General features: G+C 42.6%; 1 protein-coding gene across 2 annotated transcripts; it reads right to left on the bottom strand.

Moving 5' to 3' along the window:
* Positions 1–1,212: 1,212 nt before the first annotated feature.
* On the bottom strand, positions 1,213–14,369 carry LOC309638225 (C-C chemokine receptor type 2-like). 2 transcript variants are annotated; one of them, XM_082413886.1, is made up of 2 exons: positions 7,691–14,369; positions 1,213–6,392 (listed from the first exon to the last, which is right to left on the bottom strand). In XM_082413886.1, exon 2 carries the CDS (start codon positions 3,769–3,771, stop codon positions 2,650–2,652), a length of 1,122 nt encoding a protein of 373 aa, XP_082270012.1. In that variant the 5' UTR covers positions 3,772–6,392; positions 7,691–14,369; the 3' UTR covers positions 1,213–2,649. The 2 variants fall into 2 exon arrangements, with proteins under 2 accessions (XP_082270012.1, XP_082270013.1); XM_082413887.1 differs by having other exon boundaries at positions 1,213–3,782.
* Between the last annotated feature and the right edge of the window lie 1,954 nt (positions 14,370–16,323).

The raw sequence follows: 16,323 nt of genomic DNA, 5'->3' as shown, positions 1-16,323 counted from the left end.
AATGGTGGTTGTCACAGTTTTGGGAGAAGAAGGACAGGGTAGTTGGCAATCAGACAGTTTTTCTTTTAAAACAATATAGTTAGAATATTGATTCATTTTCCAAGTCATAATTTTTAAAAACAATATTTATGTTTCATCATCATCAAAACAAAATTTAATGCATTCATTAGGATAATATAAATATCTGCAGGTGAAGCAACCCCCCTCCCCGCCCCTGGCAACACACACACATCTTTCTGAAACCTTCTTTAGCCATGAGGCAAGAAAGTAAAACCTTAGTAACTTCCAGCTCCCCAGTTGCCAGGTTCCAGGAGCCGTGTGTTTCTTGCCTGCATCAGATAGGAAATGCACTAACATATATTTGTATTCTTAACTCAGCTCGGCCAAGATGAAAATCTTTGCTTATTTAAGTGAGCTTCTCCAATTCCTCTCCTTTACAAATAGGATTTAAAAGCTTTGATTAGGAGTCAGCTTGAATTAGAAGTTCCCACCGGCCAAGGAGGGGACCGTTTGAGCATCAATAAGGACACCGGCAAAGCATGAAGCATTCAAATAGGATTAAATCCACGACTTCCTAGACTTCCTAATGAGGCAAAAAAGATTTTTGGTAGCAAGTCAGAATAAAGACACAGTTGAGATGACAGTTGTGGAGTGTGTACTGTGATCCGACTGAGATTATTTAGATGCTACATCACCGTAAGCTAGTAAATCCACAGATCAGAGACCTCCAGCTCCCTAATCAACATTTATTTATGAACCGGTGGTCTCCCAAACATACCACGTGCTCCACCAACACCAGAATTGTCTCTATGACTAATACAGTATTTTTAGGCATGGCATAATAGTAACTCTTAAAATGATACTTTACCACAATTGCAAGTTGCAGTTTTCAGCTTTTATTTAATTTTTACTTTACATTAAAAAAAATGTGTGTATATCTGAACTCTTCGCCTGTATGCAAAAATGAGGTGCTGGAAGGTAATTTGGAAGACATTTTTTTCCACCCTATCTAGCGTCTTCCTCATCTAGGCCTGCGCTGCCTGGTAATAGACCCTGAGGTTACAGGCCGGTGTTTGATTTCCAAGACAGGCCCCTTCTCTGCTCTGAGCACACACCCCAGTATCCTCACCGATTGTCTTCCCTCTCCCGGGCCCAACAGGGGGTTCTTGTTGCACAGGTTCCTTCACATTCTCCCCAAAGCTACTCTCCTGGACCTCTACAAACCGGCTTTTGGAGTAGAGTAATCCTCCAGGCAGGGTTATGTGATAAAGGCTGCAGGGGGACAGGTGGGCAGCGGCAGCAGGAAAGCAGGACGAGCCACAAGGAAACAGACACCATCAGATCCAGAGACACGAGGCCTATTAAGGTTCTGACGCATCCTTCCTGGCTTTTGCTCTTAGCTGATTCTGGAAACATTCCTGCACATCCTGCTGCGAGCTTGCCCCTCCACTCCTGATGGAGGAACTCACTAGTGCCTACCCCTTTCTCATAATCACGACCTCCAACCCTCCCGTTTTCAAGTGAGGGCTTTTATTTTTTCATCTCATTAAAGATTATGCATATTTTTATAAACAAACACTTTAGTAAATTTTTTAAAAAGATTTATTTATTCATTTTATATTTTATTATTGCTGCGTTGGGTCTTTGTTGCTGCATACAGGCTTTCTCTAGTTGCGGCGAGCAGGGGCTGCTCTTCGTTGCAGTGTGTGGGCTTCACATCGCGGTGGCTTCTCTTGTTGCAGAGCACAGGCTCTAGGCACGCGGGCTTCAGTAGTTGTGGCTCGCGGGCTCTAGAGCACAGGCTCAGTAGTTGTGGCGCACGGGCTTAGTTGCTCCGCGGCATGTGGGATCTTCCCAGACCAGGGCTTGAACCCGTGTCCCCTGCATTGGCAGGCGGATTCTTAACCACTGCGCCACCAGGGAAGTCCTTTAGTAAATTTTTGTATAGGGGAATGAGGCCTAAGAAGCATATGAACAATGGGGCAAGATACTGAATAGATTTAAAATGTAGGGTGCGTGGTTGTCATAGCTAAACCATAATAAAGCAGAAATGTGTCATGCACTTAGCAGAAGGGGGATCATGGACCCAACCAAAGCTTCCAGAAAGTTCTTACAGTTCCTAAGCTCTCCATGAGCTGGGGAAGCCTCCAAAGTTAAATACAGTAGGAGATGGCACTAAGGGAGAGCGAAGCCCTTACCTGCATCCTTGTCCAGGCTCAGCCTTGTTGACACTTCCTCCTCCTTCTCCTTGGTCCTGACCCCACTCCCCCTTGTTCCATTCACCTGTGCCTGTCTCGTTCTCTTCCCCACCTCCAGCTGATTAAAGAGATTGATAGAATCAGAGAGTGAGCAAAGTGGTGACGAGGGGGGAAAGAGCAAAAGCACAAGGCAAAGTGACATTTTCCAGGAACTGCGACGAGCTCGTTGGAGAGTCCAGGTCTCTGCCCACAGTTGTTCTGGAATATTCCCTGAGCACATGTTGGCTCTACAAGAAATGACACAAGTCTGTCTTGGTTCACACAACCCTGAGGTTCCTGGGCACTTGTTTTAGAGACTTAGAGTCCTCTATTCTTCAACAAACCCTGGAGGCTTATCATCATATATAGCTTGCTATCTCCCTTTGAAAATAACAAGCGAACTGCTACTCCTCTACAAAACAGCCGAGACTTCCTGCTCCCCGGTGGAAGGGGTGTATGTTGAACTCACTCGATCTCCTGTCTCCCCGTAGAAAACTGGGCATTGTTTGCAGAGGTGTTTGGCAATGTGCTTTCGGAAAAACACAGAGAGATACCTTCTGAACTTCTCCCCGACGAAGGCGTAGATGATGGGGTTGATGCAGCAGTGCGTCAGCCCCAGGGTCTCGGTCACCTGCATTGCTTGGTCCAGCTGACTGCTGTTCTTACAGTTACTCAGGCCAAAGAATACCTGGAAGGTGCTTAGGAGAAGGACGATGTTGTAGGGAGCCCAGAAGAGAAAGTAGACAATCATGATCACGAAGATGAGCCTCACGGCCTTGTGCTTCTTCTTCTCGTTGCGACACCGAAGCAGGGTTTTTAGGATTCCCGAGTAGCAGACGATCATGACAAGCAGTGGCAGCACCAGGCCCAAGATGCTTCTCATTATTGTATGGAAATTCTTCCATCCTAGTGGAAAATAAGGGGCGCAGGCATAACCAGAATGTTCTTCTTGGGATTTGATAAAGATGATTCCTGGGAGAGAGGCAAACACAGCCACCACCCAGGTGACCCCACTTGTCACCACCCCAAAGGTGACCGTCCTGGCTTTTAAAGCAAACACAGCATGGACAATAGCCAGGTACCTATCGATTGTCAAGAGGATGATGAAGAAGATTCCACCAAAATAACCAATGTGATACAGCCCTGTGAAAAATTTACACATCACGTTCCCAAAGACCCACTGGTCTGCAGCATAGTGAGCCCAGAATGGGATGGTGAGGAGGAACAGCAGGTCAGAGATGGCCAAGTTGAGCAGGTAGATGTCAGTCATGCTTTTCAGCTTTTTGCAGTTGATCAAGATGAGGACGACCAGCAAGTTGCCCACAAAACCAAAGATGAACACCAGCGAGTAGAGCGGGGGCAGAAGCCGGGCTTCAATTTGTCCCACATTGGTCTTTTGGCAGGGCTCACTGTAATCATAGTCATAACTGGTGGTGGGTTCTTCATCGTTCCCCTTGATATTCATTGTAAACAGAGAATGAGATGTGGAAAGCACATCGTGGCTGAACTGGGGAAACGTATCATTGCCATCCATCTTCCTTTGTCCTGTAAACAAGAGGACTAGATGATGACACACAACACCACGGCTGCAATCCCCAATCTTACCAAGGTCCCTGCTCCACTTAAGCAACGTCCTAGGCTTTGTCTTTGCTTCACAGCCATCTCCTTGAAAGCGTGTGTGCTAGTTCATCACTTCCCCTTATTCCTGGTTGCAGACACCAGTCATCTCCGCACAGCCATTTCCCAACACCCTTGGCCTTCCCAGAGAGCCTGACTCTCATGATAAGGCTGGCCATATTGGACACTTGCTTTCTCTAGCTCCTCTGCAGTGGCACAAGGCCTGTGACCCATTCCTGGATGATAGTATTTAAGGGGACTCCGCTGGGGGCTTCTGGGGATGCTCATAATGAGCCACTATGAGTTGCATTTTCTGTTACCTGCCACCCAGAGTGTTCTGATATCTCTCTCAACTTTCTGTCTCCATCAGAAAACTTCTCTTGCCAGGGTTGCAATGACAACCCAATTTTTAAACACGCTGGCTTTCAGTTTTGTTTTCATCAAGCATTTGATCCTTCTGCTGACTTCTTCCATTTAAAACTTTTGGCTTGGGAATTCCCTGGCTGTCCAGTGGTTAGGACTCCATGCTTTCACTGTTGAGGGCATGGGTTCGATCCCTGGTCAGGGAACTAAGATCAAAATATCTTGATATTACGGTGAATATCAAGGCCAAAAAAAAAAAAGGTTAAAAAACAAACAAACAAAAAAAACTTTTGGCTTCCAGGAGAAAAAGTGACTCACCACTTCTTTTTCATTTTCTTTGTTGGTGTCTCTTCCCTCTGCCCACACTGTAAGAGTCCCAGGCACCATCCTTGGCTCCCACTTCTTTACCATTTACCTCTTTACCCTTGCTCCAAAGTTCTTCCTGAATTGTGTTGTCTAATCTCAAGGTTCTAAGTTTCCTATAGGCTAATGCTTCCCAAAGCTCTGCCTTCCAGTCCCACCTCAGAGTTGAATTTTCCATTGCCGACTGCATATCTCCCCATGGATTTATTCATTTAACCAGTATTTATTGAGCACCTGCCAGGAGCCATACTCTATTTTAGGCACTGGAGATACAGCAGAGAGCAAAGTGGGTATCATACAGCTACCTCAAATTCAACCCACCCCAAACTGAACACCCCTGGAAAGTTGCTTCAACTTGTGGATTCCTTATCTTGGCTATTGTCATTTACTCCATTACTTAAGAAGTAAGATTTGACATTGTCCTGGGTCCCCTCTTCTTCAGAAGATTAGGAGCCAGGCCTTGGGAGCCAAAGAGACCTAGATTTGAATCCTGCTTCCAAACTACAGTTGTGTAATTCGGGGCTAATTACTTCTTCAACTATCAGTTTCTTCATGTATAAAATAATAACTAAGCTGAGTTGCTATGGAAACAAAGATGTAGTGCAGCATCTGATACAGAGAAATCCTTTGTATTATTATAACTAAGTCTTATGAATTCTCCCTCATAAACACCTCTGAGTCATCCCCTCTGCACCTCTTTCAACTGCCACTCTCTTGCCTCCTATACTTCTCACTTATGGCTTTGCTGAGCTTTTTCATTTGTTCATGCCGTATTCTTAGCCATGCTCCCATTCAGTCTGTCTTCTCTGAAGCTGAAATTGGATCATGCCCTTCTCAGTTTAAAACTGGAGTAGCCCCATGATTTGTATGTGGCGGGGCCTCAAAGGCAATGCCCAGACTACTCATCATGGCTTTTCTAAGCTCACTTCTTCTCAGCTTCATCTCTAATGACTTCTCAAATCCCAGATCCTGTGCTCCAGCCATACCCATCTTTTTTCCATTTCCCCCAGACTCATCATTTCCTTCAGGCTTTAGTGGTTTTGCACATGCTTGCCCCTCTGCTTAAAATGGCTAGTGAGCTCCTATTCATCCTGCAATACATCCTGCTCAAATTCCCCTTCTCCGTGAAGCCCAGCCCACCTCCTCTGTCAAATCATTCTTATCTCATAACACTGTGTGTGCCTCTAAATAAGCACATTATCTTCTACACATTGTGTGCTCCTTGAGAGCAAGGACTAGGTCATGTTTCTGTCTTCAGCTCTTATGATGGCTCCTGGCTAAAGGAGGCACCAGTAAATGTTCATGGACAAAATACACAAAACTTGTGATAAGTGTGACAACTAACATCATTAGAATTGGTTCTCAAGAATATTCATTTTTTCCTGGCAGTGACTGTGACTTTGTTTTTATCTGTGTATATACCTTATTCTTCAGTTTCTCTTGTGATTGATACATTTTACAGATTTTGAATTTCACAGCACTGAACTAGATTCTTTAAATCAACAGCAACTAAACAATACCTCTGATCAAACTTGGGGAAAAAAATGTATCCACCTAAAGAATTAAAACTATAGTAATTAATTGAGTGTTCCTTAAGCTCCAAGTGCTGTGCTAAATACTTTGCATACATTAATTAATTTAATCCTTGCAACAGTTTTGTGAGATCAGTATACATCTTACAAGTGAAGAAATAGAAGCATGGGTGGATTAAATGATTTTTCCCAAACTCCCAAAGCAAGTAATGGCCGAGCTGGAATTTGAACCTTGGACTATTCAATTTCATAGGCCCTCAGGGGTTTTCATCTTCAGGCTCTGAGAGCAGAGAGGAATGTAGAAGAACAAGTAACAGATTTTCTAGTTATTCTTCCATGCCTTGAACAGAACTTCTTTGGCATTTTAGCCTTAAAATGCACACACTTGCCCGTACAAGCGTGCCCCGCCCATACATACACAAGCACACACACACACACACACACACGCACACACACACTCAGAGACATTTCTGCCAGAAGATAAGCTCCATGAGGGCAGAGAGATTTGTTTTGCAATGAGCTATCTTGGTGCCCTAGAACCCAGCCTAGCACATAGAAGCTGCTAAATAAATATCAATTGAAAAAGTGAATAACAGCGAACTAGCAGGCTACAAGCTTCTGAGAAACAAAGGGCTACCCTGTGGACTAGACTCCCAGGTAATCCAGTGGGAGATCTTATAAAGACTAAAATATTGGAGATCGTTGCACACAGCCTTTTAGCTGCAGCAAGCCCTCTGGGCTGTTCTGTAGGTTAGTCTCCTCATCTGTACAGGAAAGTGTGGACTGGATCAGTGATTCTGAAATGCTGGCTTTCAGTATCACACAGGAAGCCTGTCAGTCAGAAATATACAGCCCAGACCCTCACTCTGGTGATTCAGATTGTGGGTGAACTGCCCCAGCCACATCCACCGTGTGTTTCCTATGCTTTGCTCTTCACCTGCCCTGGCCTCTCAAGTGCCAGCCACCTTCTCCTTTTTATTACCTATTCCCATGTCACCCCAGTACACACACCTAGCTCCTACCACAGCCGACACGTAGCAAGGGAGCTGAAGGGCGCTGGTTAATGTGTCACTTTCAAGTGTCAAGACACAGCATCCAGAATTGGTTAAAAGCTGCCTCCCAGAAAAGTGAATCCCTCACTTCAGCCTCTGAATTGAGGCAAGAGGTGCATTTTGGTACAGGGCCTGGACTGTCGCATATATGGACTAGAGGGGGGAAAATCTGAGGTAGAAAGCTCCAGCTCTTCACAATCCTTGGCGGCTGGGAGGGGCAGAGTGAGAGGAGCAGTAGTTGAGAAACCTGATTGTCCTACTTTCTTAATTGTCTTCTTTTAGCCCACTCTGTCCTACCACCTGAGCCCTGAGGGGGATCTCCGCTTTGCGCTTCCTCACTGCCACTGGGGTCTCTCTGACATTCCTGGTACAGATGCTGCCCTCCACCCGTTTCTCCTGTCTTGATCATCTCCCAAGTTCCTGGGCTGTGGAGACCCCCAGGGTGCTCCCAGTCCCTGCATCTCTAGCACTGAGGTGCTTCGAGCCTTTGGTTCATAAAGTGACAGAAAAAGCACCCCCAACTCACCGGTAGATGGCTTCTTCCAAGTGGCACTGGTGTGTCAGGCTTCTCAGCAACTGAACCAAACAGATCTGGAGGTAGAAACTTGGTGTGCAGAAGTAGGAAATAAAGTTTCCTGCAGAAAGAGAAGGCGGAGATACAAGGGCAAGTAATGGTAAAGATTTGAAAAACAGAATGATATAGTTCTTCTTTTCCAGCCAGGAACATTGTATACTAGGTTGAAGTCTCCAGAGTAGAATTAATTTTGAAATCTTGCTTATGCAACCTTGAGGGTAAGTTAGGCACACCCTCTGTCTGCTCCTGGGTCCAACAGCTCTGGGCTTTTTTATCTTGTGGGTCTCTATATCTGGAAATCTTCCACTCTCTTCTGCCAGTAATAATTTGCATGAAACGAGCACATCAGAATTTCATTTCCCAAGAAGATAAATGCTAATGGGGGCTGTTGGTGATGGTGGAGGAAATATAATTACGTTTTGTGTGACCATATGCACTGATTTCAGTGGCATCAAGGATTTGGGACTTCGTTAGAAATGTTATTTAGATACAGCTTCTTAATGAAAAGGGAAGGCTAAGTGGTCTCTTGTGTCAGAGATGTCCTTAGTAAGAAGGTGCTTAGCTGTTATAGGTTCCACTCCTCAGAAAGAAGTTTTGCTAAAGGAAAACACCATTGAGATTCTCGGAAGATGGTGGAGTAGGAAGTACCAGCAATCCCTCTCCTCACCTAGACAACAATTCTACTCTGATCTAACTCTTTTGGAACTCTGGAGTCTATTTTCTTTTTAATTAATTAATTTATTTTTGGTTGGGTCTTCGCTGCTGTGGGCGGACTTTCTCTAGTTGTGGGGAATGGGGGCCACTCTTCCTTGCAGTGCGTGGGCTTCTCATTGCAGTGGCTTCTCTTGTTGCGGAGCACAGGCTCTAGGCGTGCGGGCTTCAGTAGTTGTGGCTCACGGGCTCCAGTAGTGGTGGCTCACGGGCTCTAGTAGTTGTGGCTCACGGGCTCTAGAGCACAGGCTCAGTAGTTGTGGCACACGGGCTTAGTTGCTCCGTGGCTTGTGGGCTCGAACCCGTGTCCCCTACATTGGCAGGCGGATTCTTAACCACTGCGCCACCAGGAAGTCCAAGAACTCTGGAGTCTATTGAGTGTCTGCAACTTTTAGGGGAAGGCTTGGATGACCAATTGCAGTAAACTTTGGCCAATTTCAGCTCTTAGCACAGTAGCAGCAGCCACCCATCCCCCACCCCAGGCACCTTGGCAGGCAGCTGTGCACATGTTCCTGGAGCAGCTTGCACATAGCTTGCAGGAGCCAGGGTGGGTGCAAATTGAACCCTGTCCTCCAAATATCAGGGATCTGTGCTCTGATCACTGATGACTACTTCTAATGTTAGAAGTGCAGACAAAGAGAAGGGCAGCCATTGTTGTTGCATTTCCCCCCATTGTTGCAAGCCCCTACCCCTCTGGCTGAAGTGACTTTCAGGGGATTTAAAGAGCCAATGCCCTTTATTTTTCTCCCTTTCATTTTTCTCTTTTTCCTTTTTTTGGAAGCCACACATTAAAGACTGGGACCTTCAAAAGCAGGTGCATTTCCAGGGAAAATTAGAAAGTGACCACACATACCCACGGAAAAGCACAGGCTCAGAAACGACCTCCTGAGAAGACCTTAAGTTCACACTTCAGGCTGATGCTTGGCACAGAGAGAGATTATAGCAATCAAAACAAAAACAAACAAACAAAAAACAATTATATAAGAAAAGCAGAAAACCCTGGAGAAGGGGGAGAATCTGATTTCCAGAGTTATCATGTTATTAGATTCAAATGTCGAGCAGGAAAGTATGGTCCCTTCAAAGGGAAAAAATAAATCAACAGAAACTGTTCCTGAAAAAGATGTGATGGCAGATTTATTAGATAAAGATTTAAAGATTCTCAAAGACTTAAAGGGAGATGTGGAGAAAATCAAGAAAACCATGTATGATCAAAATGCAGATATCAATAAAGAGATAGAAAACCAAAATAGAAGCCAAAAATAAATTCTGGAACTGAAAAATACAATAACTGAAATGCAGAATTCAGTAAAGGGATTCAAAGGTAGATGTGAACAGGCAGGAGAAAGAATCAACAAACTTGAAAATAGAACAATGGAAGTTGTTGAGTCTGAGGAACAGAAAGAAAAGATTGAAGAAAAATGAGCAGAGCTTAAGGGACTTGCGGGAGTCCCAGGAGAAAAGAGAGAGAGAAAGGGGCAGAGAGAATAATTAAAGAAATAGTATCTGAAAACTTCCCAAATTTGAAGACAAACATTAATATAAACATCCAAGAAGCTCAATGAACTCCAAGTAAGATAAATTCAAACCCACACCAGGACACATTATAATCAGACTTTCAAAAGGGAAGGACACAGAGAGGATCTTGAAAGCAGCAGGAGAGAAGCAAATTGTCAAATACAAGGGATTCTCAATAAGATAAATGTTCTTCCTATAACCGGCAAAACTATCCTTCAAGAGTGAGGGAGAAATTAGGACATTCCCAGATAAAAGAGTTTTTGTATGTTATTGAAGTTAAGCTATATATTTAAATTAAAACTTTGGGAGATTAAATATGACCCTCATTGTACCCACAAAGAAAATACCTATAGAACATATACAAAAGAAAATAAAAAACAATATAAACATTCCACTACAAAAAAAAATCAACTAATCACAAAGACAGTAATGCAGGAAATGAAGGACAAAAAAGCTATAAGGCACATAGAAAACAAATAGCAAAATGACAGAATGAAGTTCTTCCTTATCAGTAACTACTTGAAATGTAAGTGGATTAAACCCTCCAATCAAAAGATAGAGAATGATAGAATGAATTGACAAAACAAAAACATGGTCTAACTATACACTGTCAATAAGAGACTTTAGATCCAAAGACAAAAATAGATTGACAGTGAAGGATATTCCGTGCAAATCTTAACCAAAAGAGAGCAGAGGTAGCTATGCTAATATCAGACAAAATAGACATTAAGTCCAAAAAGTTTGCAAGAGATAATGAAGAAGGACACTATATATTAATAAAAGGTTCCATACAGCAAGAAGATATAACAATTATAAACATTTACACCTAATGACAGATCATCAAAATATATGAAACCAAAACTGACAACTAAAGACAGTTGTACAGTAATCATTGGCAACTTCAATACCCCACTTTCAGTAATGGATAAAACAACCATATAGAAGTAAGGAAATAGAGCACTTGAACAACACAATGAACCAACCAGATTTAACAGATGTATATACACAACTCTACCAAACAATAGCATACGTGTTCTTCCCAAATGCACATGGGACATTTTCCGGGATAGGCCATATAGAAGGAAGGATCTCATGCTGTAGGCTAGGCAAATTTCTAAGCTTTGATTTCCCTAGCTATGAAACAAATAATAAGGCCTCTGGGGTCTGTGAGGTTTAAATAAATGTAAAGCAGCTAGTACAGTGCCTGGTGTGTAGTAGGCTCTCAGTAGATCGTAGTGAATAACAATAAAACACAGGGAAGTTCAGGTGTCCTTTCTAGATTTCAATAAGTTGTGACCATGTATCCTGCATAAGACCTGTTTTTCGTGCTAAGCAAAAGGGCCTCAGGTTGTTCCTTAGAAGCAATTCCTTGCTTGAACAGGAACAGGGAAAGTTCCCCAATTATCTCCTAATGCGGTCTCTGGGCAGGGACCAGAAGGGTCTTTCTGAGGTTTCAATAACAAAATGGGTGATACTCACCCCAGCGTTACTGGGTCCACTTCCACTTAGGGAATCTCCTGATTCCAGCATCTCGCTGCTAGTTCCTTTGAGTCAGTCTGGGTTGGGGAAGGTCAAGACCCAGGAATTTTGCTGTTGCTGATTAGGACTACTCTACATTTCTGTCTACGTACAAGACATCATTGATTCCAGCTCTGTAATTTTATAAACAGAGAAATTCGTAGAGGTAGTTAGTGGTAGAGCCAGGATTCAAATCTTTGTCTTATCTCTAGGGCAGGGAACAGAAGACACACTCAGCTGAGATTTTGAAGACTCGATAAGGATGAGAATGTGTACAGAGGGGTTGGCGGGGTTAAAAGGACCAACAGGGGTGTTGAGGTGCCCAGAGATGCTAGCAAAAGTGGGAGCTGTTAAGAGTCAAAAGAAAAAACAGTATCACCTGAGCCCTGTTGATAGCTGAAGATTGAAGGAGACAGGCACTACTAGAAGTTAAGCCAGGCAGGAGAGCAGGATGAGAAAGTACCCTAACCTCCTGCTCCCACTCTGATCTCCTGCCGGTGCTTCCTGGTGATGGAACCCAACTAGAAGAGGGAGCAGCAGGGAGTCTAGGTGATGGAACCCATAGAAGTCAGCTTCCCAGGGCTCAGTGAATCTGGGGAGAATGGCAAATACCCACACAGCTATTGAGTCAAACATTTTTTTTCTTGTCACTTTGTTTTCACATGGTCCACGTAGACAGTCATAAAACTGGAAACTGAAGTAAGTACACCTTAGAATTCTTTATGCACGTGGAAAGAATTAGGAAAGATACTTTTCCTTGAGCTTGAGAACCCCACATCTACTTGTTGGTACTGGGTTCATGGTTTCTGAAATTCTCAGTCTGGCAAAGGAGTATGACCTTTGAGCAGACTTCGGGGAAAATACACCACCAGTCTCCTGTCTCTAGTGTGACTGCTGACTAAGCAGGGTCACATAGAAGGCATGGCCGTGGTCATCTCAAGGTGACCTGGGCCAACGATGAAGAGGTGCTCAATTCTTCTGTAAACCAATGAAATAAAAATAGTTCGGGACTTCCCTGGTGGCACAGTGGTTAAGAGTCCGCCTGCCAATGCAGGGGACACGGGTTCTATCCCTGGTCCGGGAAGATCCCACATGCCATGGAGCAACTAAGCCTGTGCACCACAACGACTGAGCCTGTGCTCTAGAGCCCGCAAGCCATAACTACGGAGCCCGCGTGCCTAGAGCCCGTGCTCTGCAATGAAGAGTAGCCCCCGCTCGCTGCAACTAGAGAAAGCCCATGTGCAGCAACGAAGACCCAATGCAACCAAAAATAAATAAATAAATAAATACATTTATTTAAAAAAAAAATATTTCATGCTCCCTGAACGAAGAGGGAAGAACCAGACCAACACTGGCCATGAGAAGTTTAAGATTCTTGTTTATTCATACTCTGAAGGTCAGCAGCTGAGTTGGGGGTTAGACCATTGAAGCTGAAAGTTAGATGTGTTCCAAGAACCTCTCTGCCCCTCCATGGATGGCATTACTCAACCAAATGAAAACATGGGGAAAAGCATGGCTGGAGAGAATGCTGCTGGGGCAAGGAGATAGGAAAGGTTTATCAACAACCTGAGGGAACTTTGAGGATGCCCCCTTGACATCGTCAGTTGGATTTGTTCAGTTGACACCTTTAGAAGATAAACTCTTGCTGATTTTTCAACAGCGATGCTTTTGGTTGATTGTGGTTTCTATAGTTTGCTTCCTGTGACCTACTAAAATAGATCAGTGAGTTCTAGGATTTTACATCTTCAGTTTTGGTTAAAAACAATGATCTGGACTAATAACCGTAGAAGAAGCACAGTTATATGTTCCTACATGTTCTGGTCATGTCTTCATAATAAAAATTGTGCAAACTATTTCTACTGTTTTTGTTCCAAGTGACAAAGCAGCACAACAGGGCATATAGTCACAGCCAGAAAGCCCAGAAACTACACATGATTTTTGGAAAGGAAAAGTGTCAAGTAACAGACAGAGGCGAGACATGAATTTCTCCTTCGTTCTCCAAGTTCACTACCATCTCCAAGTGAACCAAGAACAGACTAGAATATGTGATGAAAAATAGAAATAAAAATGTCATCAAAAATGGTAATTTAAGTCTTTATTAATTTAAGAGTGTAAGGGTAGCAGATTGGATGTTTCCATACCTTCAGGCCAAATAAACTTCGGGGAAATAGATGTGAAGTCAGAATCTTTAATACATTCACTTGCTGTGAAGCCCCTCAAGTGACTTAAGGTGATGTCACTTGAACCGTGTAGTAGGGAGATAATGCTGTGTTCTTCTGTAGCCCAGATACTTGCAACTACTCTGTGACTAGAATCAGATCTTAGTCTAGATGCCTCAGAAGTGGCCTGCTCTGGGGAGGAAGCCTTGGCTGGGGATGGGTCAGAACAGAGTACTTAGAAGGCATTTTTAGCTGCCTCTCAGTACATGACAGCAGTGGGTTGGGGGCTGGTTCTAGGGAATGAGAAGCTAGAATTCACTCTCACCACCATTACCTGCCCCCCACCCCAAGGCATGGTGAGTAGGAGGAGGATGGGGCGAGTACCTACAGAATGAGGTTTCATACATGGCATTAAGGGCCATAGCTACTCCTCTCCTACCTCTGACATCATCTGCTATTTGCCTTTGTCTTCTGAGGTGTCGCAGGGAAGGACATTATACTGTACCCAACTGCAAGAAACCCAGATAATGCTCTTTGCAGGCACAAGTGGCATGAGAAGAAACCCGTAAAGCTGGACGTAGCAGATTCTGATTGGAGGACATGACTGAGGCCTCATCCTGGGTTGCTGGGTGGGCAGTGGGTGATGGAAGATAGTAAGAGAGACCCTGATCAAGTGTGGGCTAGTTGGAGATATATACACATCCATGCTTTCAGCATGCCATATATATATATATATATATATATATATATATATATATATATATATATATATATATGGCATGCTGAAAGCAAAAGTTGGTTCTTTGAAAAGATCAACAAAGTTGAGAAACCTCTAGCAACACTGATTAAAAAGAAAAGATACAAATAACTAAAATCAGGTGAAAGTGTTTATTACTACCAACTTTACAGAAATAAAAAAAGATTATAAGAGAAAACTATGAGCAATGTCCACCAATAAATTAAATAACCTAGGTAAAATGGAAAAATTTCTAGAAACACATAAATTACCCAAGACTGACTCAAGAAGAAATAGAAAATCTGAAAAGATCTTTTAAAAAATAAAGAGATTGAATCAGAAATCAAAAACCTCCCAACAGAAAACATCCAGGACCAGGTGGCTTCACTGGTGATTTCTACCAAACGTTTCAAGAAAAATTAACATCAGTCCTTCTCAAACTCTTCCTAAAAATAGAAGAGGAGGGAACATTTTCTAATTTATATTGTGAAACCAGTATTACCGTGATAGCAAAGCCAGACAGACACCACAAGGAAACTGCAAGTCAGTATCCCTTATGAATACAAATGCAAAACTCACAACAAAATACTAGCAAACTGAATTCAACAGCACATTAAAAAGATTGTTCTCTGTTGTCAACTGGGATTTATCCAAAGAATGCAAGCATGGTTCAATAAAAGAAAATCAACCAGTGTAATACACAACATTAACAGAATGAGAGAAAAAAAAAATATCATCTCAATTAACACAGAAAAAGCATTTGACAAAATCCAACGCCCGTTCATAACAAAAACACGCAAAAAAGTACAAATAATGAGAAACTTCCTCAACGTGTTAAAGGGCATATGTGAAACCTCACAGAGGTAGTATCATACTCAGTGGTAAAAGACTAAAAGCTTTCCCTCTAAGGTCAAAAACAAGACAAGAATACCCACTTTCACCACTGCTATTCAGCACTATACTGAAAGTTCTAGCCAGAGCAATCAGGGAAGAAAAGGAAATAAAAGTAATCCAAATTGGAAAGAAAGAAGTAAAACTATCTCTATTCACAGATGACATGATCCTATATACAGAAAACCCTGAAGAATTCACAAAAACCCTGCTAGGGCTAATAAACAAATTTAACAAAGTTTTAGGAAACAAAATCAGTGCACAAAATCAGTTATGTTTTTATACACCAGCAGTGAACAATCCGAAAAGGAAATTAAGAAAACAGTTCTACTTATAATAGCATAAAGAATAAAATACCTAGGAATAAATGTAAGGAGGTGAGAGATTTGTACACCCTAACTACAAAGCACTGTTGAAAGAAATTAAAGAAGATCTAAATAAATGGAAGGACGGCACATGTCCATGTATTGGAAGACTTAAATTGTTGAGATGGCAGTATTGCCCAAAGCTATCTAAAGATTTAATGCAATCCCTGTCAAAATTCCAGTGGCATTTTGCAGAAATGGAAAAACTGATCCTCAGATTCATATGAAATTGCAAGGGACGCTGAATAGTCAAAACAATCGAAACAGCAACAGCAACAACAAAGCAACTTTGGAGGACTTCACCTTCCCAATTTCATAACTTACTGCAAAGCTACAGTAATTTATGCCAGTTTATCCTGGCATAAGAATAAACATATAGATCAATGGACTATAATTGAGAGTCTAGAAATAAACTTCTACACCTATTGCCAACTGATTTTCAACAAAGGTGCCAAGACCATGGAATGGAGAAAGAATATTCTCTTCAACAAGTGGTGCTGGGACAACTGTATATCCACATGCAAAAGAATGAAGTTGGACCTCTTCCGCTCTTCATTTATAAAAATTAAATCAAATGAATCAATAATGTAAATATAAGAGCTAAAACAATAAAATTCTTAGAAGAAAAATAGAGGTAAATCTTTATGACCTTTGATTTGGAATGAAACCTTAGATATGACACCAAAAGCA

The sequence above is a fragment of the Balaenoptera physalus genome (assembly GCF_965194825.1).
Source record: "Balaenoptera physalus genome assembly, chromosome: 11".
In the NCBI taxonomy this organism is placed as follows: Eukaryota; Metazoa; Chordata; class Mammalia; order Artiodactyla; family Balaenopteridae; genus Balaenoptera; species Balaenoptera physalus.
Note: the sequence above shows the minus strand (reverse complement) of the source record. Positions and strands in the feature narration are given on the sequence as shown.